The sequence below is a fragment of the Cajanus cajan genome, chromosome 5 (assembly GCF_000230855.2).
Source record: "Cajanus cajan strain Asha chromosome 5, NIPB_CcT2T_4, whole genome shotgun sequence".
Classification (NCBI taxonomy): domain Eukaryota; kingdom Viridiplantae; phylum Streptophyta; class Magnoliopsida; order Fabales; family Fabaceae; genus Cajanus; species Cajanus cajan.
In genome coordinates, this window is record NC_138521.1 from 1,398,092 (window position 1) to 1,421,368 (window position 23,277).

The 23,277-nt window shown below is 28.1% G+C and overlaps 1 protein-coding gene across 1 annotated transcript; it reads left to right on the plus strand.

The window, feature by feature from the left end:
* The first annotated feature begins 16,369 nt into the window (after positions 1–16,369).
* Positions 16,370–22,969, plus strand: LOC109818145 (plasma membrane ATPase). The gene is made up of 15 exons (XM_020383549.3): positions 16,370–16,593; positions 17,856–17,975; positions 18,094–18,192; positions 18,528–18,665; positions 18,761–19,075; positions 19,200–19,526; positions 19,692–19,811; positions 20,198–20,320; positions 20,414–20,518; positions 20,613–20,922; positions 21,127–21,641; positions 21,733–21,906; positions 21,987–22,169; positions 22,255–22,439; positions 22,525–22,969. The coding sequence occupies exons 1-15, from the start codon at positions 16,552–16,554 to the stop codon at positions 22,619–22,621; spliced, it is 2,853 nt and encodes a 950-aa protein (XP_020239138.2). The 5' UTR covers positions 16,370–16,551; the 3' UTR covers positions 22,622–22,969.
* The last annotated feature ends 308 nt before the right edge of the window (positions 22,970–23,277 follow it).

Here is a 23,277-nt window from a genome sequence, read left to right on the forward strand (position 1 = left end):
CTATTTCTATTCTGAAGTTTAAATTGACGATCTAATTAGGTTCTATATTGACTTGTGAATGTGTTTATTACATGAAATGGTAAAATTGAAGATCTAAGAGTTAATTGAATTCATTGGAATGTCTCGGTGGGTTAGGGTTCTTAAACAATTAGGATCTTGTTAATCGATATGTGAATCCATGAATTGATGTTATATAATGTGTTTTTGGGTAAAAATAAACGTTTATGGCCAATTGGATTGACAAAAGGATGTGTGCATGTTTGATTATGAGCCTTGGTGACGCCTTGTTCATATTACATTTCTTGGAAAACGTGTTGGTGTTGGGCTTGGGTCCTTGGCACCGGATTTGCATTCATACTAATGAATGTGTAGCCAAGACAAAATCACGTCGGACGTGAGATATATTACGCTGTGCATGATAATGTGGTGAGCTCTTTGTGGCTCCTTAGCCCCGGGCGTAAATTCTTGGGGCCGGGCGCGAGAGAGACTTGGTGCTTTCTATGGCTCCTTAGCACTGAGCTTCGTCAGACGTGAAAACTATGTGTGTGCTCTCTGTGGTGGCTTAAATTCGAGTGTAACTTGGTGAAGCCCGATGCAATCTATAAATATGCTATGTGTATTGATGTGTTTGATGATGATTGTGAGTTGTGTGGTGTTCATAGATGGCTATTGTATGATTAAGTATGAATGGTGTGTGTTTAGATGAATTGGTGTACGAATGTGGTTAGATGTGTCTTATTATTATTAATTGTGCATTGGTATGGATAGAAAGGATGAAAGTATGAGGTGACATGACATGAGTATTTGTGCATGTTGCATACACATTTACCCTAACCATAATGGTGATTAACAGTGTGACACCGGTCATAAGTGATGTAAATGGTGTGGGATGCATTAGTTATACACTGGTCATAAATAGTGATTAACAATGTAGCACTGGTCATAAGTAATGTAAGCGGTGTGGCCATGCGTGACGGTGCTTGAGGAGATTGATGAAGTTTGCCCATTGTCCGATGTCCTAAGTTGATGCTTATTGGGAGGTTGCATTGCATATGTATTGATGTGAGCATAAACATTATGTATGAGTTTTATGGTGATGTGATTGTGGTGATTTCAATCGATGGATAATTGTATTGATATTAATATTATTGTGTTGGGGTACTATTGTGAACTGTATGAGGAATGCTTATGTGTGTTTGAGTAAGATTCTTTTCTTGTGTCATACATGTGAATGCTTATTTTTCTCACCCGTATATATTGTGGCTTATTTTAGGTAATGATGTAAGTGATGAGGTCGATACTCAAGGTGGCAAGAGTTGAGACAATGGGTTGTTATGATAATGTGACATCGAAGCCACGAGATTAACATAAGAATTTATAATTCATTTCAACTTACCATGTTCTTTCTTATTTAGACACAATTGTAAACCTTACATTTTATAATTTAATTTGCTTTAAATCTGATCGGATGTTAAAGACAATTTATATGTGAACCTGTTTTACCAACTAGTTTTAATTGAATTTTGTTTTTTTTTCAATTGTATTATTTGTTAAGGTAGAATGTGTGTCATATTTAGTGGTATTAGAGCAAGTCGATTCATTCGACCGTGAGTTACGAGTCTACTATGCTTGTGTAAGACTTAATTGTGTGATTAAATTGATGATGTGATTTAATTGTCTTATTAACATGATCTAAAATTGTTCTAAAAATTAAAAAATTAAAAATTTCAAAGTTGTCCCTCACAAAAAATCAATAGAATAATTACGAGATTTATAATTTTTTATTCCCCATAAAATACTTTTATTATAAAACTTTTTTTAAAAAATTTATCAAATTATCTAGAAATTTTCAAATTAAAATTTTTAAATATATCACTCACAAAAAATCATCAGAACAGTTACAAGATTTCTAAATCTTTTTTACCAGAAAATAATTCTATTATAAGAAAATAAAAGAACTAAATCCTAAAACCCTTAACACTAAATATAAAACCTTATTTTAATTTATCAAATTATCTAAAATATTAAATTAAAATTTTTAAATATGTCAGTTAAAAAAAACTATTATAATTAGAAGACTTATAAATCTTTTTTTCATTTATCAAATCATCTAAAAATTAAAATTAAAATTTTAAATATATCAGTTACAAAATTTCCAGAATAATTATGAAATTTGTAAATATTTTTCACCAAAAGAAAATTCTATTACAAGAAAATAAAGCTAATAATCTCTAAATTCTAAAGCCTAAACTGTAAATATAAAATATATTTTAAATTATCAAATTATTTAAATATTTAAAATTAAAAGTTTTAAATATGTTAGTTACAAAAGAGATTTGTAAATCATTTTCACACTAAATTAATGTTCAAGAGTTTTCGATCTATTTATAAAAAATTTTCATGCTCACACAAAAAGCTTCTTAAGCTTCTTCTTGATATGATTATTTATTTATTTATTTATTCTTATTTTTAATTTTTTAAGTTATTCTATTAGTTTACTTCATTCTCGTTTTTTCATTTTATAGTTAGAAAGGAGTGCAATAATTATTGTATAAATGATAGCTTGATCATTAAATGATAATATGTGACATGCTACACTTGACCTATAAATAAAAATTAAAAATTTAAAAACTAATTTGTAGAATTATAATTATATATTCATTAGGAAAGAATATATATGTAAATAAATAATTATGTCAAATATAAATTGAACTTTTAAACTTTGATAAAGTTCACGTTATTTTGCTAATTTGTTAAATGCATGAATAATATTTAAATAATAAACTAGACAACTTTTCTACAATACGAGTAAATATATTAACTTTAAAATGAAAACTTAAAATTGTATTAGAAATAGTAATTTAGCAGTTAGTAATACCATAAATAAGAACACAATATTTTTATTATTGACTCTTAATCAGCATATTACAAACTAATGTTAGAAATATCTCAAATAATATATAAGTTGGATCAATCTTTAATTTTAGGGTTACAAAATCAATTATCAATATTTTAAACTTTTTTTAGCATAATAATATATAATTTTTTATTTTATTATTATGATTGATATCATATAAGTCAAATGGGTACTTTTGTATAAATTTTATAATATTATACATATAAGATATTTTATAAATATTAAAAGTTTTAAAAACAATCTATATTAAAGATGATTCAAACTTTAACTTTATCACTCTGGGAAAAAACTATTTGTAGCAGTGAAGATATTCTTTACAAAGCAAAGGTAGTTCTGGGAGATTGGACTCAGGCACGTCAGAAAGATCAACAGAATAACATAGGGGTGAAGAAGACTAATCAGAAGCATTGGTCGGCCCCAGTTTCTGGTTTGTTGAAATGCAACTCGGATCCATGAGTCTGTGAGGTGGTTGCATTACTTGAAGCACTTTCCTTGAAGGATTTAGGCATTAAGACGACATCAGTTGAATTAGACTTCAGAGTGATATTACAAAGCTTCAAGTCTGATACTGTTGATACTGAATATGGAGATATGTTATAAATAAATAAATAAAAATGCAAAGAGGCACTTAGAGTATATGTCCAAACTATGATGTTAGTTTTTCTCCTAGACAAGCAAGCTTACTTGCACACAAATTAGTAAGGGAAACTTATTTTAAGGATTAAGCTGGTCTCATTGATTTTCATTACATCCCCATTGTATTGTGTACCAAATTGTTAATGATATGATGAGTAATTTTTTCCAGTAAAAAAGCATTATCAATACTGTGACAAAATATTAAATTTTAGGGAGACTATATGTAATAAAAGAAATAAATTTATGAAACTTAAATACTCTTTTATTTTATTTTTATTTATAATATAGTAGTAACATAAATAAAATTTTATCATTTAATATTTAAATTTGAAAAATTATCTAGATTTAATATTTTTAAATGTAAACATAATATCTATTTAATTCATAATTATGATATTGTATAACAAAATATATGATTTTATGTATGCACAAATTAAACTTTAAATATAATAAAAATAAAAAAAAATATTTTATATACAATCACTTATAAAATGATTGAATTATTTTATCATTTCAAAATATATATTTTAAAAGAAATATGTAAAAAATAAAAATATATATATGTAAGACTATACCCAGATATATTTTATATGCTTGAATGTCTCATATTTCTTTGTAATTTTAGAGAGCTTTAACAACTAATTATGTTGATTAAAGTATAAAATTTTAATTTTATAAATAAGTGTATTTTGTATTTAACATCCCAATTTTCAAAAAGGTTATTATTATTATTATTATTATTATTATTATTATTATTATTATTATTATTATTATTATTATTATTAGATGGTATTTGGTCATAATTATTTTAATAATTATATAAGAATATTATTTTGTACGTGTTAAATAATTACTGTTTTGGACAATTATTTTGTACGTATTAAATAAGTATTTTTATTAGCATTTTTTTAAATAAATATTTATATGTTTTAAGAGAATGTTGATTTTATATAATATTTTATTATTGATATTATATTATTATATGTTGGGGTCAGCAATATATTATTATTATAGAAGAAAAATATTTTATAATATACATGTATTTATTTTATTTAATTATTTTGAGGAAAAAGAGAAGTGGGTTAGAAGAGAAGAAAAATGGGTTGGGTTGACCCAACCCAACGGATTAATTTTAAGAAAGGAGTCAGGTAGCGTTAACCCTATCTGTCTCATTTGCGTTCTGGAGGGTTAGGGAAAAAAAGAGGAGAAACAAAGAGCTCTAAGAGAAGAGTACTCAGGAACGATCTTAGATCACACCAAGATCATTCGTCTTCTGCTCATCCAGGTAAGGGGGAAGTGAGAAACCTTACTCTGGGTGTGGGAATGTATGTTGGGTAGTGGGATTGGCCTCCAATCTTATGTTTGTTGTATGTTCATGTATGAGGGGTTTTCCCCAATTGTATCTGTTTCATCTATTGATCCTCTCGTATGTAATTAATTGTATAAATTGTTTGAATGAATGATTAGTTTCTGTTTTAAAATTGTAATTGTATGATTTGAGATTTATGTGGGTTCCTATGGAAAATCCTATGAGAAAAAGGGCAAAATATGAATGTTTTCTGTTTTGCCTCCTGATTGCTTTGTTGTGTTATTTGTTGAATGTGATGCATGAGTATGTGTTTAATTTTGAAAATGAATATGTTTTTATATGAATTAGAGTCCTTTGTGGTTTCCTACGGGAAACCCTATGAGAAAACGGGTAAAATATGAATGTTTTCTATTTTGCTTTCTGATTCTTTCATTGTGTTCCTTATTGAGTGTGATGTATGAATATGTATTTGATTTCAAAATTAGATAAGTTTTAATATGAATTAGAGTGCTATGTGGGTTCTTGAAAGAACCCTGTGAGAAGCAAGCAAAATATGAACATTTTCTATTTTGATTCCTGATTCTTCTGTTGTATTCCTTGTTGAATAAGATGTATAAAAATATGTGATTAATTTTGAAAACAGATAAGTTTTGATATAAATTAGAGTGCTCTGTAGGTTCTTTTGGGAAATCCTATGAGGTAAAATTAGGAATATGATCTATGCATGATTTGAGGCATTATATGTAATGTTGATGATAGCTTCATGTTTTAGATAAGTTCTTGATATGATTTATGTATTATTTTGATGTATATGATGATGAGAAGTTTCTTCATGAGACTATAGGAATATGATGTGAGAATGTGAAAGGTGAACATATGATCTTTGATATGACATTATGTGACATGAGATATGATGAGATGTGAAATGTGAAGTGTTGAGTCAATGTAATTGTGAATGTGAGACATGTATCATATGCATATATGACTTATGCCAAGTGTGCTGCTTAGGCCGCATACCAGTGATGTAACAGGCAATGTGATGAATGACTTATGACAGGTGTGCTGCTTAGGCGGCATACCAGTGATGTAATAGGCAATGTGATGAAATGACTTATGTCAGGTGTGCTGCTTAGGCGGCATACCAGTTATGTAATAGGCAATGTGATGAAATGACTTATGCCAGGTGTGCTGCTTAGGCCGCATACCAGTGATGTAACAGGCAATGTGATGAAATGACTTATGCCAGGTGTGTTGCTTAGGTCGCATACCAGTGATGTAACAGGCAATGTGATGAAATGACTTATGCCAGGTGTGCTGCTTAGGCCGCATACCAGTGATGTAACAGGCAATGTGATGAAATGACTTATGCTAGGTGTGTTGCTTAGGTCGCATACCAGTGATGTAACAGGCAATGTGATGAAATGACTTATGCCAGGTGTGCTACTTAGGCCGCATACCAGTGATGTAATAGGCAATGTGATGAAATGACTTATTCTAGGTGTACCTTGGGTCACCAGTGATGAAAAATGTGAAACTTCCGTATGGCGCCACATGCATGCATTTATGAGTCGAGTCCATGACATCATTACATGATAAATGAGTGTGTAAGTGATGTTGATTGTGTATGTGTATTGTTTACATGTGAGTTGTACTTGTGACTTATGTTTGTTGTGTGTGTGCTATCTAACCTTTATTTCTGCACTTGAACCTGAGTGAGATGTTTCTCACTCCCTTGTTGTTCTTTGTAAGTGTTTAAATTGTGTTGCAGGTGATCATCAGCATGAGGATGTTGGTGATGAGGCTTAGGCTTCAGTTGGGCATGCTCTGATAGGATATGTGACATCGGGGCTTAGCTCGGTTTAGCATAGGAGTTTCATTACTGTTATTGTGTTTTGGAAAGATTGATGTTTTTATTTCCTCATTGGACTACGATTTGCGAAATATGAATGTGAACTCTCTATCTATGTGATTTGAAACCTTATTTTTAAGAAAGTTTTATTTACTCAGGAATGTACTTTATGTTTATTTATTGTGTATTATGTATGTAGGGTAGATGGTGTCACATTGTATATGTGTAAAAATGGAAGTGAGGTGTGCAACACATGAGTGCCTTACTTTCCAAAATCTAAAACAAGTGTTTATTTACTAAATTCAATAAAGAGTTCAATTTATATCCATACAATATTAGCTTTCTTATAAACTAACATTTTAATTTTTATATTTGACTTTCATTTGCACTTCATATCTCAAATATCAATATATATATTTCCCCTAAACCTATGGAACTTTGATTGTATAATATGACCAACGAATTTTTGAATTAGTCTTTTTTATTTTTAGTTGCGTATTAATCATTATATGTATAATCACACTTTAATAAACTTAAATACATTACTTATATATAAGAAATTTGTCTTATATGTAATATGAATATATTGTTAAAATGTACATTTTTAAAAAGAAAGAAGTGTTTGATTGAAAGTCCAATTATTATGTATAATTGTTTTATTCTCTTTATATTGTTTGATATATATATATATATATATATATATATATATATATATATATATATATATATTAATCTTCAAAATAGTTAATTGAAGAATTTGATATTATTTATGTTAACATGATTTTAATTATTTTATAGACAAACTTTTACTACTCATTTTGTCTAATTTCATAGAATATGATATTTTTCATTTTGTATGATATTATGTATTTTTCAATTAAATATTTTTTTAGTAGAACTAGAATGACCATTTTTTGTGACATTATAATAATTTATAAATATGATTTTTATTTGTGTCTAATATAAAGTTTTATATTATATTTATTCGTTCTTACATATTTTCATTTTATTATCTTATCTTTATTTAATGTAAAAATGTTTAACTAATACTTATTTCACAAGTAATTAGTAAAAGAAAACTCTCATGCGTACGCACAAGTTACTTACTAATTTATACGTTTAAAATAATATATTTATATAAATTTTAATTATAATTTATATATTTGAACATAATATTTATTTGTATATATAGTTTATTATAAATTTTAATTAGATATAATAAATATTTAGCCTATAAATAATCTCTATGAAATTAATCTTGATGATTTAGAAAATAAAATGTAATTTGTTTTGTTTTCAGAGAAGAAGAAAGATAAATTTGACATAAAAAGTTTGGGCACATAAATTTGAAACATATCTCTAAACTAAATAAGAAAGGTTTAATAAGAGGATTGCTTGAGATTTCTAGAAAAACTCATCTTCTTTATGAAGCTTGTCAGAAGGGGAAATAAATTAAAACTTTATTTAAATCAAAACAAATTGTTTCCACTTCTTGACCTTTGAAACTATTATATATGAATTTGTTTAGTTCAACTAGAACTCTAAGTCTGGGAGGCAAGTATAGATTTGTCATTATAGATGACTATTCTAGATACACATTAGTATACTTTCTAGTTCACAAACACGAGTCCTTCAATATCTTTGAAATAATTTGTAAAAGGGTTTAAACTGAAAAAGGTTTTTGTATTACTGCCATCAGAAGTGATCATAGAATTGAATTTGAAAATGCATATTTTAAATTATTTTGTGAAAAGACGGTTATCTTTCATAACTTCTCTTTACCAAAAATATCTCAACAAAACAAGATAGTTGAAATAAAGAATCAAACTTTAAAAACAATGGCTATAACTCTTTTTTACAAAAATTCTTTACTAAAAACACTTTTGAACAGAAGCAGAAAATATTGTTTATTATATCCAAAATAAATTATTGAGGGAGTACATATAGTTTTTGTTTTTGAAATTTTATTTTTAAACACTAAAAACTTTATTGCTCCATTTTAGGAAGTTGATTAAAAGTTCAAAAATTTATACATTGAAAGTTTTTTATATGCTACGATATTTATATAGTACATGCTATGATATTATGCTATGATATCATGCTCTAATATATAGTATGTTTGAACATTTATATGCTCCTATATATAGGCTCTAATATGTGCTTTGAATGACTTTGTTGAAATGATAAATAGTTTGTCTAAACATATCATAAATACTTGCTTTGAATGTACATTTTTGTTCTGATAAGAAATACATTGAATGATTGATTATTTATCTAATAATTGAAATTGACTAGATCTGATGTACGTAAAAAAATTATCTTTTCAAAAAATATATTTGTCACTATAAAGAAAAGCATAGATTGTCAAATCAAAATACGATAAAGGATCTCTCAAAGTATTAATTTTAATGTTAACAAACATAAACATTTTTTAAAGAAAAGTTTTTCAAATCATATAATACGACAAATTAAAATAAAAGGATTGATTATGATGACATGTAATCTCTCAAACGAATTATTTTATTTGTAAGACGAATGCATTTAATATATATATATATATATATATATATATATATATATCATTTATGATATTTGATAATCAAATCATATTTATCTATGTTATTCCTTAACAGATTGAAAGGAATAAAAAACTTTTTTTTGGTACTTACACTTCAAAAAGGAACAGAGGCATGTTTTTCGTCAAAGAAAGGATAAACAAATCCCTCAAAGTATGCAAAGTCTTGGAAAAAAAGTCATTTTTAACTAGTTCCTTCCATTTGGTATCTTAAAAGTGATAAGTAACCTCCTTGATCAGATAAAAAGTGACAATTTGGTGAAATACATTTAATACCCCAACAAACACTTCTCTATACAATAAAGGAATACAAAGATAGATGATGAAGCAACCTTGTGAGAGATGCTCAAGGATTTGCAATGATTATCTTCATGGAACACCAATATAAAAAAGCTTGAAGACTAAGAAAAAAGAGAAAACTCCACTAGTGGAAAAAAGACTTTTAAAATCCGTTATTTTCAACTTTTAAAATCGGTTCCGTAATCGATTTTAAAAGAGCCGATTTTGAAAGTTAGACTTTTAAAATCGGTTAAATAACCGATTTTAAAAGTTAACTTTTAAGATCTGTTATTTTATAACCGATCTTAAAAGTCCGGGCTGCAAAAAAAATTAATTTGGAATGGGCCGTTCCAAAACCGGAACGAGCCGTTCCAGGTTTTTTAAAATGAGTGCGGGCCTCCTAGCATGAGAAAATGATCCTACAACGAAAATAGAGACAAGAGAAGAGCATGAGAAAATGAAAAGAGACACAAAAAGAGCATGAGAAGACGAAAATGAAAATGAGAACGAAACTTACCTTATTGGAGACCTTAAAAAATGAGAGCGCGAGAGAGTAAAAAAATGAATGGAAGGAAAAATTAAAGAGAATGAGAATGGAGGGAAATATAAAAGGTTTCTAATGAGTATGTAGTATACAAAATCGGTTCATAAATAACCGATTTTAAAAGTAGCACTTTTAAGATCGGTTATTTAAGAACCGATATTAAAAGTGATGTCTGATACAACTTTTAAGATCGGTTCTTTTGTAACTAATCTTAAAAGTTATTTCAGACATACCTTTTAAGATCATTTATTTTTATAACCGATCTTAAAAGTGTTCATATTATTTACAAAATTGTCATCGCGTCACTTTTAAGATTTGTTACCTTATAACCGATCTTAAAACTCTGATTTTAAATCCAATTTTTGCACTAGTGCTCATTGTAAAAACATATTCATTCTTTCTATAAAAGGATTTGTACTTAATTTGATTGTATCAAGTTTTAACGGTAAGAAGAAATAACAAGTAATTTTTTAGCTTTAACTTTGTTTTATTGCTTGAAGTTTGAAGAAACTTTGTTGTAAAAAATACTTGGTTGTTTAAGTCTATAAAGGTTTTGTTATTTAAAAAATATTTGGGTAGTTGCTTGAAGAGACAAGTCTAATATTACTTAGGTTGAACCAAAAGTGACTTGTGAAATAATACTTTGTATCTTTGTAAAAGATAGTAAAACTTAATCTAGTTGATCAGAAACTAGACGTAGCCTCAGATAATGAGACAAAATAGTATAAAAATATTGTGATCTTTACTCTTGACTCTTTCTTTACACTTTTAAGATCTTCAATACTACTTTATTGTCTTGAAAAAATGTTGAGTTTTTGATTGATATTATTCAATCCCCTTCTAGTGTCTTTCTTTTCTCCATATTACTTTTTGGGTGTGTTTGTAAAAAAATAAAGTGTGAAGAAGTGTAAGGATACAATGATAAGTTAAAAAATGAAATGAAGTGTGTCTAATGTGAGGGAACATGAGAGAAGTATGAGTATTTTAGTTTGAGACACATCTTGTAAAACTTTCCCACTAAGATGAGGGGAAGTGTGTAAAATTTCACTTTTTGCAAAAATAGGGCATATATATATATATATAGAGGAGGGTTCAAATGACACTGGTGTAACTTTTACTAAGTGTTACACCGCTCAATAACTTTATATTAAATGTGAATTTTGTAAATCCAACTGTTAGATTGAAAATTCTTTACTCTTATATCATATATACAAAATTTTATATTAATCCAAGATGATTTGATACTTCATTCTTATAAAATAAAATTGATGTAATATATTTATTTCAAAATATACTAAATATGAACACTTTGATTACCTTCAAGTTGTTGTTCAATTTTAACAAAATTTGATATACACATATAAACCCTCCTCATATATATATATATATATATATATATATATATATATATATATATATATATTAAAAATAATGATAATAATATTTATTATTTAAATAATATTATTTATAAAAAAATAAACTTCCAATAATTTTACTATTAACTTTTATTTTTTTAATGAGTCTTTAGACTTTAATTTATTTAGTATTTCTCTTTATAATTAACCTTTTTTTATCAATAAATCGTTAATTTAAGTGATATTAAACTCAATTTTCTTAAATAAGATTTCGGGTTCAAATTTTATATATTGAAAAAAATTGTGGTTGGAATGATCCAACTAAAAATGGCCAATCACGTCCCCCAACAGATATTTTGTAATAATAATATTGCTACCAATAAAAAAAACTTTTTTATTTAATAAAAAATTAGTATTATATGATATTCATGTTTTCATATATAATGGTAAACAAGTAATAATTAGGTCAACTCTAATAAATTTTAATGTTATTAATTTATTTAGTAAGAGAAAATATCATTAAAAATAATTAATGTTATTTCAAAATTTTTAAATAATAAATAAGAGTTTTTTTTCTTAAAATAATAATTGAAACTTGAAAGAAGAATGTGGTATAAGATTTAATTTTTAGGAAAAAAATTTCTCAATAATAATATTATTTGTTCTAGTTGGGAGTTGTATATAAAATATTTATAAATTTAAACTTTATTATTATTATTATAATTTCTATCAATAAAAAAAATATTATTTTGATTCATCATACTTTTTACTTTTTAAATTTTTTTAATTCTCACAATAATTTGTTTAGTAAGTACTCTCGAACTTTCATCATTTTTTATATTAAATTCATTTTTGATCTTCTATAATATTAAATCTATAATTTTTCTCTCTCTTTCTTTTAATTCTATAATTTTAGTCTATTTTTTTAATAAAGAAGTATAAATTCTTTCCACTTAATCACTCCTACAAAATAAATATAACAGTTTATATGTTTATTATATATATTATTTCTTTTATGATAGTAAGTATTTTCTGTGAGAAAAATTTTTACTTTAGTTTTACTTCAGTATATACATTATATTTTAAATTTATAATAAACAATTTATATTGTAACACATTATTAATTTTAATTATTGGAAATTTTTCTAAAAATTAAAATTTAATTTAAAAGTAAAAAAAAATTACAACATATAAGAGGAGAGTGAAAATATGTCCACATAGCACTTATTGAAAGCTTAAAATACTTTTTGGTTGAAGGATAATCCCTACAAAGCCTCCCATTAAAAAATATTACTTTTAATTCAAATATAGAAAGGGTTTAGATAAAGAAAAAACAAATGAATCAATATATATTTTATATCTTATTATTCTAAATTGTAAAAATAATAAATAATTAAAAAAAATATTAAAGAGAATAATATATATATATATATATATATATATATATATATATATGATGAGGGATTCGTTTACTCTAGGAATAAGTCTACCTAGACTTATTTCGCTCAATAACTCATATTCTACACCAAATTTTAACGATCTAACCGTTCAATTTAAAGTTCTTAATGCATATATAGATCAAATTTGCAAATTTTTTAAAAATTTGAAAATTATTTGATACTTCGTTTCATTAATTCAAATTGACAGATAATTATAAAATTATTTTATACATTGATTTGAATTAATGAAACAAAGTATCAAATGTTTTTCAAATTTTCTAAAAATTTGTAGATTTGATCTATGCATTAAGAACTTTAAATTAAACGGTTAGATTGTTGAAATTTGATGTACAACATGAGTTATTGAATAGAATAAGTATAAATAAACTTACTCCTAAAGTAAATGAATCCATCCTCTATATATATATATATACACACACATATATACATACATACATACATACATACACGGACAATGTAAAATTGTCATTCAATTTCAAACTAAGCATTTATTATATATATTGACTTTGAAAATAATTACCTTAAAATTATATATGATTTCTCAGATAATATAATATCTTTTATATTAATAGTATATATTTATCAACTTTTATTAAATATGAACTTCTATCATGCGTGAAAATATTTTTTACGAGGTTTTCTTTAAAGAGAGAGTTTATAAGAATTCTTTTTAATTTTTTTTATCTAATTTTGTTTTTAGGATAAGAATTTGTTTTAATATCTTATTTAATTTTATTTTTAGGATAAATTATATTTTTTGTCCTTTATCTTATTTTTTAGATTCATTTTGATCTTTTATATTTTATAATGTTCATTATAATCATTTATCTCTTAAATTTGGATCAATTTGGTCCTTATGAAATGATGATTATTTTTAATTATGAGAAATGATTTTGAATTTTTTTAACTATTCAACACTTAAAATTCATCTTATTTATTTATATGAAAACAGTTAAAAGCAACTAAAATTTAAATAAAAAGTATTACGGTCATGGTGAAAATTGTATAAAAATAATTATAAAATGCAATAGAAAATCCAAAAATTATAATTATATATTATTTTCTAGTTGCTTATGAGACATATTTTTCACACAATTTTTATTATGTTATAGCTCTTATAAATTTAAATGTCAATTGAATTTCATAGTTTTTATATAACTAAATCTTTTATTACAAATTTTATGTCTCGAATTAGTCAAAAATCAATTCAAAACTATGTCGCAAAATTAAAATTATTGTTGTTTTAAAATGACCAAATTAATCCAAATATAAAAAAATAAAAGATCAAAATGAACATTATAATAGATAAAGGGCTAAAATGAATCTAAAAAATAAGATAAGTAATCAAAAGTATAATTTAACTTTATTTTTATTTATCATAATTATTTCAAAATTAAAAATTAATATTTTAAAATAATTTATCAATAAATATTTTTTTATTACAATACAAATTATTTATCATAAACATAAAATATAATTTATATATTTAAAAATATTTATGTATATTATTACTTTTAAAAATAATTTATATATTTAAACATAGTATATATATAATTTATTATAATTTTTAATTATATATAATATATATATATATATATATATGTATTACATAAATTAAAATACTAATTAAATTTTATTATTATATTCTTAGTATTAATTGTAATATAAAAACAATAAAATTGAGTGTAAAAAAATAGAGAAGTTAGGATTATCCGTTTTATAATAAGTAAAGAGATTTTTCTTACACAATAATAATAAAAGATAAGAAGGTTTAAAAAAATTGTGAAATTATTTATCACTAGTATATTAATATTTTGTACAAACTAAATACTTATTATATAATATATAACGAAATTTTATAATAAATTATATATTAATAAATAATATATTTAAATATATGAATTATATTTAAAATTTATATAAATAAATATTTTAAAAATATAAATTATATTTTAAATTCATAATAAATAGTTTATATTGTAGCACATTATTATTTATATTTATAGATGATTCATTTTAAATATTAAAATTTAATTAAAAAAATAATTATGATAAATAAAAACTAAATTATATAAGTTAAAACTTAAAAAAAAAAAAAAATCTCTCGTCAGTTAAAAAGACTATTGTGCAAAATAGTCATATGTATTTAATATATAAACACTAATTGATTAAAAAATGTGAAACAAGATAATCATAAATAGAATGATATAATAACAAAGTAAAAAATATATTTTAAAAAAGATTATTAAGCTTAAATGATATTATAATAACTAATTTTATTAATTAATGTGATTTAATTTTTTTTTCTTCTGAAATTCATTCATGAAAGAGTAATATTTTAAAAATTAGAAAGAATTACATGAATAACTAATTGAGAAATATAAAACATGTGGCAAACGTGAGAAATGAGAAAAAGAAGAAAAAAGAACAAATAAAAAATGGAGAACGAATGCCGAAGTGCGATCGATCCGATGTCAATTTGCGTATTTTTGAATCTTGAAACTTATTATTTCCCATAAAAGCATTTAGGTTGTTACCATTTAAAAAGAAACAAAAGAAATTATATACAGAACTTAGGTATCACTCAATCTCATAAATAATTATTTACGATAAATTTATTAATTTTTATAACAATAACTTAAAATATTTAGCTGCAAAATATATAAATTAAAATACTAATATTATTTATAAAAAATAATCTATATAAATTTTAAACTAATTTATCTTTAAAATTATCTTTAAACTACTTTATCTTTCATTATATTTTACTTATTCTTTCTTTTTCTACTTGAGTAATATTCAGTTTCTAAATCTTTTACCCATTAAACAATTATTTATTTTTTATTATTATTCAAAATCAAGAAATACAAAATACTTCTTTTCTTCTAGTGTCAAATCATGATTTTTGATTATATATTTTGATTTACATTTAATGTACATTCATTATTAAATAAAAAATGTGATATATTTTATTTTGACATTAGTCAAAACTTATGAATACATATATTAAATAAGAAGTAAAATTCAAAATTTTAATCCTAAAAATATATATACCAATATTTAATACACCCGAAGAACTAGCGGCAGTGAGCGAGTCAACCACTACACCGCCATTGCACAGTGCTGTTTGGTCTAAGTTGTACTTTTATTCAGATTAGATTTAATTCCTTTTTAAGGATCAAAGATAAGGTAAATAATATCAGGATATTAAAAGAAAATCAACAAAAACATATGATATAGTTGATTTTATTGTGATCTAAAAATAAAGCAATTTAGATTAAAAAAATAAAAATAAAGCAATTTAGATTAAAACAAAATAAAATAAAATAAAGCAATTAATTAAATTAATGACTTAAAAGGTTTTACTTTTACTTTTCTATTCTCTAGGCTGACTTGCACAGTGTAGTCGCGGATCCTATATATTGAGAGGGAAAGCGTATTGTATCGTACAGTGTACATGCATTCGTTCACACCAATCGAGGGAGATTCATTAGTAGTCATATTCCGTTAACGTGGTCTCGCGCATTATATAAACAGTGCGGCAGGGTTCACTGATGCAGTTGGAGCGGCGCTTCTACTGAATCAATAAACCCTCTCTCTCTCTCTCTCTTTCACTCTCTCGCTGCGATGGATAACCTCGAAAAGCTGAAGAATGAGAACATCGATCTCGTTAGTTTCCGTCCTTTTGTCTTCTCCTTCGTATCGTTTTTTTTTATTTTTTATTTTTATGTTTTATCTTCATTCGGAAATTCACGTGCGTGCCTGATAACCAGCTGATTTTGTTTATGATAATGCTTCCATCCTTGTGGAGTATTTTATTTATTTATTTATTATTATTGCTGATTTGAATTATGATTTGAATTGAAATTTTTTGATCCTGATCTTGTGTTTCACTTGTCATTTGTGTTTTAATCCGTGGCTGCATTTGATTTGTGATTCAGAATGTTTTTAATTTAGGTCGTAAAACTCATGATACATGTTATTTATGCCTACGATCAAATATCATTGTGTGTTGCTCAATGAAAATATAAAAATCATTTTTTGTTTATTTTTTTTTTTAGGTTATGTTGTGTTTGTGTCATCTTTTTTCGATGATCTTCTTCCTTTATATCTAAACGGAGTTCATGTTGTTTTTATTATGTGTTAGACGGATTTTTTCGCGTGTTAGATGTGTTTTAGGTCCTTCAATTTTTGGTCAAAATAAATCTTAATTATTATTAGGTTTGAAACTGTTATCATGACTGTAATTTTGTCGCGTTGTCATCGTGATTGTAATTTTGTCATATTCTTTGATGAGGCGGAAAATTCTGAACCGTTTTGATTATTAGATTTTAGAGAGTTTAGAAATTTGACATTTCAGTTGAAATTGAAGCAAATTACCGTTATTCAAAATCTCGATCTCATTTCATTAAAAATTATGATTTTAGTTTTTGTAATATAATGAGTGAATTCCCTAACCTTGATTTCTTTAGAAAGATATATCCTGATTTGGTGTCGATATTTTTTTTTATTTTTTTTAATTTTCTTAACTAATTTATTCAACTATTATACCATTTTAAAGTTAACTAAGCAGTTTATTTTCTAATTTTGTTAGAAACAAAATCCACTCATTATATATAAAATACAATAATTATTTTAAAATTACAAGACTATGACAAATTTTGAACGTGGATTGCGTAAAGTCTAGTTTTTCTTTTGCTATTAAATAGATGTTACACCAACGTTTTCATGCTTGTAATGGTCCAATGTAATTTTCATGTGTTTGATAGACGTCTTGCAATCAGACATTACTCATTCTATGTACGCAGTTTAAATATTTAATGTGTTGCATCTCTTTTATTGGAAATCTATATTGTGTAATTTTGTTGTATGACATGTTATTGTTGATAGGGATGAATCATGACTAATTTAATTGCATGCTTGTGTTGCAGGAGCGAATACCCGTGGACCAAGTCTTCGAACAGTTGAACTGTTCGAAGGATGGTCTTACCACTGATGAAGGCCAAAAGAGATTGGATCTTTTTGGGCCCAACAAGTTAGAAGAAAAGAAGGCAATTAATTAATCTCTACCTGGTCAATTGCTACTTGGTTATGTTTTTTACTTTAAACTTGTGTCCGTTCTCATCAATTAATCAGTTACTAAGCCTTGCCAAACTACTTTGAAAACAGGAAAGTAAGTTTCTGAAGTTCTTGGGGTTTATGTGGAATCCGCTGTCATGGGTCATGGAAGCGGCTGCTATCATGGCAATTGCATTGGCAAATGGAGGGGTATCATCTTTTGATTGTTTGCATGCATTTGATCACATTTCACTATAATTTAAAAAAAAAATCAGCACAGTGAAAAAAATTGGAGATCGAAATAGGATAACAAAAATTTGTTCCTTTTCATTTTGGGACTAATTTTGAGTGCAAGCACACAAACTATATATAAAAAAATAAATGAGACAGATTATTATACACGGTATAACATAAAATGTCATTTTTAAGCTCAATTGGACTAGAAGGGAAAAAATCCTGTGATAGTATGCTATTTCCTTTTTTTTTTTTTTATGTCCTTTTTCACTCAGTTTTCATTCTCATTGTCATCCTCTTTAAACGTACAGGGAAGGCCACCGGATTGGCAGGACTTTGTGGGAATAGTGGCATTGCTTGTTATCAACTCCACTATTAGTTTTATAGAAGAAAACAATGCAGGCAATGCTGCTGCAGCACTTATGGCAGGTCTTGCACCCAAAACCAAGGTACAATTAGAATAAAAGCTAATTAAGGTCTTGCTTCAGTTGGTAATCACATATAGTTTGGCTTTATATATTGATTATGTTTGAATGGATGGCAGGTTCTAAGAGACGGAAAGTGGAGTGAGGAGGATGCTGCCTTATTGGTACCAGGAGATATCATCAGCATCAAGTTGGGAGACATAGTCCCAGCTGATGCTCGTCTCTTGGAAGGAGATCCTCTCAAGATCGATCAATCTGCACTTACTGGTGAATCATTGCCTGTTTCCAAGAATCCTGGTGATGAAGTTTTCTCTGGGTCTACAGTTAAGCAAGGAGAGCTTGAGGCTGTTGTAATCGCTACTGGGGTACACACCTTCTTTGGTAAGGCTGCTCATTTGGTGGACAGCACCAACCAAGAAGGCCACTTTCAGAAGGTACTATCTCCCCTCTTATCTAACATGGATTTGTGAAAATGTTTTCTAGCTGTGTTACGCTGGCAGTGTAGCGTATTCAACTTCAACCTGTTTGATATGTATTTGATGGTTTCGACTTTTTCAGGTGTTGACAGCCATTGGTAACTTTTGCATTTGCTCAATAGCTGTGGGTATGATCATTGAGATCATTGTCATGTACCCAATTCAGCACCGGCCCTATAGGAGTGGAATTGACAATCTCTTGGTGCTTCTCATTGGAGGGATTCCTATTGCCATGCCGACGGTCTTGTCAGTGACGATGGCTATTGGTTCCCATCGGCTGTCCCAACAAGGAGCTATCACAAAGAGGATGACAGCCATTGAGGAGATGGCTGGGATGGATGTTTTATGCAGTGACAAGACTGGCACGCTAACGCTGAACAAGCTCACTGTAGACAAGAATTTGATTGAGGTCAGAAGATATAGATTACAAAAAATGTAATTTAAAATTGATTATTGATATATGAACGAGGATCCGTCAATTTAATGTTCAACTAACCAATTTTGATGTGTAGGGTCTGCTGTCTAGAACTATTTCGAATTTACTAATTATGGAAGTGATTTATACATATTGCAGGTTTTTGGAAAAGAATTTGACAAGGACTCTGTAATTTTGTACGGAGCTAGGGCGTCTAGGGTAGAGAACCAAGATGCTATTGATGCTTGCATTGTTGGAATGTTGGGTGACCCAAGAGAGGTTTGTAATTTCTTCTCAATGATATATTGACTTGCTAGGTTCTGCTTGCATTTGTACCTTAATATCAATTAATTAACTCCTGCTGCATAAACGGAGCAAGCATTTTGACCGTAAAGACTCTATAATTCAATTTCGTTCTTTCGAGCTCTCTCATGCATCTGGATGAGAATTGATTAGATCATAAATATAATATTGACATGAAGTAGGGTAAAGGGCAAATTATCTGGATACGAGCATGTTAGCCTGATTAATGGTGTCGGTTTTACACTGGTAAAATATTTTTGGCGCGCTAGCTCTTTTAACAAGCATGTCAAACTTTATAATAATCACAATCTTTGGTCTGATATATGGTAACTGCGTTAACAACTTTTTCACACTTGTTACAGGCCAGAGATGGTATCACAGAGGTGCATTTCTTACCTTTTAATCCAGTGGACAAGCGTACGGCCATAACATACATAGACGACAAGGGCAATTGGTACCGAGCAAGCAAAGGGGCACCAGAGCAGGTAAATAAATCTTTTAGTGCATAAGATTGATCTTTCTTGTTTGCATTTACAATGTCTATGATTAGTGTAGCTCATGATGAAACTTTTTGCCAGATTATATCTCTCTGCAATCTCCGTGAAGATGTGAAAAAGAAAGCTCATGCCATTATCGGAAAATTTGCAGATAGGGGTCTCCGTTCCCTTGCTGTTGCCAAGCAAGTAAGTTGTGGTTCTGTGTAAACTCATATCTTCTGATCTCCAGCAATAATCATTCAAATTAAAGTTAGTTTTGTGATTTGTTATCTACTACCAGGAAGTTCCAGAGAAGACCAAGGAAAGTTCAGGAGGACCATGGAAGTTTGTGGGTCTCTTGCCTCTATTTGACCCACCTAGACATGACAGTGCAGAGACCATTCGCCGTGCTCTCCATCTTGGAGTGAATGTTAAGATGATCACTGGTGATCAGCTAGCTATTGGAAAGGAGACCGCTCGCAGGCTTGGCATGGGAAGTAACATGTATCCTTCTTCCTCCCTCCTTGGTGACCACAAAGATGAGAGTATGGCTGCGATTCCGGTTGAAGAGCTTATTGAGCAGGCTGATGGTTTTGCTGGTGTCTTTCCTGGTAAATATACTGTTAATAAAACTTATGTAACGTGCCTTTCCTTGGTGATCTTAACTATTCAATACTTGATAATAACTTGCTGCAATTTTGTTTAGAAATAATCTGAATATAGTCTTCTAATTTTAAAAGAGGATTTTACTTCATTGATCGAGATACAATTTTGTTAGAATAACTTATTGAACTATTGATTGATGTAAAATGCAGAGCACAAATACGAGATTGTGAAGATACTCCAGGAGAGAAAACACATATGTGGGATGACTGGAGATGGGGTGAATGATGCGCCAGCCCTAAAAAAGGCAGATATTGGGATTGCAGTGGCTGATGCAACTGATGCAGCTCGAGGTGCATCCGACATTGTCCTGACAGAACCTGGTCTAAGTGTGATTGTGAGTGCAGTTTTGACAAGCAGAGCCATTTTCCAGAGAATGAAGAACTACACCATTTATGCTGTTTCTATCACAATCCGAATCGTGCTGGGCTTTTTGCTGCTAGCTCTTATCTGGAAATTTGATTTCTCACCTTTTATGGTTCTGATTATTGCAATACTAAATGACGGAACAATTATGACCATTTCCAAGGATAGAGTGAAGCCATCACCTCTTCCCGATTCATGGAAGTTGAATGAGATTTTTGCCACAGGCATAGTGCTTGGTGCCTACCTTGCTATCATGACTGTTGTCTTCTTCTGGGCCGCTCATGCTTCTGATTTCTTTTCGGTAAGCACGAGTCTTATTTTATGATTAGACTTACGGACAAAATATTTTAAAAATTGTTTCGGGCTTAACCAAAGTACAACAATGTTGGCAGGAAAAATTTGGTGTCAGATCTATCAAGAATAACCAGGATGAGCTCACAGCTGCTGTTTACCTTCAAGTCAGTATTGTAAGTCAGGCTCTCATCTTTGTTACTCGGTCACGGAGCTGGTCTTTTGTTGAGCGCCCTGGTCTCTTGCTTATTACAGCCTTTATAATAGCACAGCTGGTGAGTTGTAATATATAGGTTGATTTTTGTTCTCGACTATAACAAATTACTCAACTCTAGTATACATGTTTATCTCGTAGATTGCCACAATCATAGCTGTCTATGGAAACTGGGGCTTCGCAAGGATGAAAGGAATTGGGTGGGGCTGGGCTGGTGTCATTTGGCTCTACAGCATCATTTTCTACTTCCCCCTAGATGTTCTTAAATTCTTCATTCGATATGCATTGAGTGGCAAGGCATGGAATAATATTACCGAGAACAAGGTGCCGTTTAAATTTCTTGTACTTAATGGTATCATATATAGACGATAAATATATATTTCCCTCGCTTATATGTCCAATGATGCAGACTGCTTTCACAACAAAGAAAGATTATGGAAAGGAAGAGCGAGAAGCACAATGGGCTTCAGCTCAGCGCACGCTACATGGGTTGAATCCTCCTGAAACAACAGAGCAAATATTTAGCGACAGGAACAACTACCGCGAATTGTCTGAAATCGCAGAGCAGGCAAGGAAACGCGCTGAAGTTGCAAGGTAACGTGAAGTGAATGCTATTGTGCAATATTTTTAGTTAAAGCTGTGAACCAAAATCAATCTGATAAATCATCTTGTTTTCTAGGTTGAGGGAACTTCACACATTGAAGGGGCATGTAGAGTCTGTTGTGAAACTCAAGGGACTGGACATTGACACAATTCAGCAGCATTACACTGTTTGAGTGTAGCAAGTCATGTTGGAAGATTAGTTATGTTGTCATTTATTTTCTCGAACTTGATTAGTTTTTGGATGATGCATGGGCTTTGAAATAATCCAATACTTTGAGATTGTGCAAGACAATCCAATGTTGGATCGATAGACGAAACTATCAACAGATGTTATCGTTCTATTGTGAAATGTTATTTTGAAGTCATGTTGAAATCGTTTTAGTCTTGTGTCTTATAATCGAATATTGTTTTACTGTTGAAACAAATTGTGTTTTAGTGTGGTGTCAGTGAATTTCCTTGCACATGTTCAGGCTAAAAATACAATCATTGAATAGAAAGTTGAAATAGATTTTCATCTCGAATGGTTTCCAAATGTGTCTCAAAAATATATGCTATAAGTAGAGCTTACTAAATGTATAATTCAATAATTATAGGTAACACGAGATTGAAAACTATTGGTCTTGGTCAAACCTGCAAAGTTAAATGATATATCTTTACACTAAATAGGTTAGAATTATATCCTTTTTTTTTTATTAAAGGGAGTTATATCCTATTTTATAATTTATGCAATTCACTTAATCTAATAAGTGTAGTTTAATTCTTTTTGTCATCATTGAATATCCTTATGACTTAAAGTTAAGTTTTGTTTTTCAAATATTTTTATTTCTTA

Excerpts from the sequence above, each read along its gene's own strand:
- LOC109818145 (XM_020383549.3), top strand. The coding sequence starts at position 16,552 with ATGGATAACCTCGAAAAGCTGAAGAATGAGAACATCGATCTC. Across the intron at positions 19,527-19,691 it reads TAGACAAGAATTTGATTGAG|GTTTTTGGAAAAGAATTTGA; the intron begins GTCAGAAGATAT and ends TACATATTGCAG. Across the intron at positions 20,519-20,612 it reads CCCTTGCTGTTGCCAAGCAA|GAAGTTCCAGAGAAGACCAA; the intron begins GTAAGTTGTGGT and ends ATCTACTACCAG.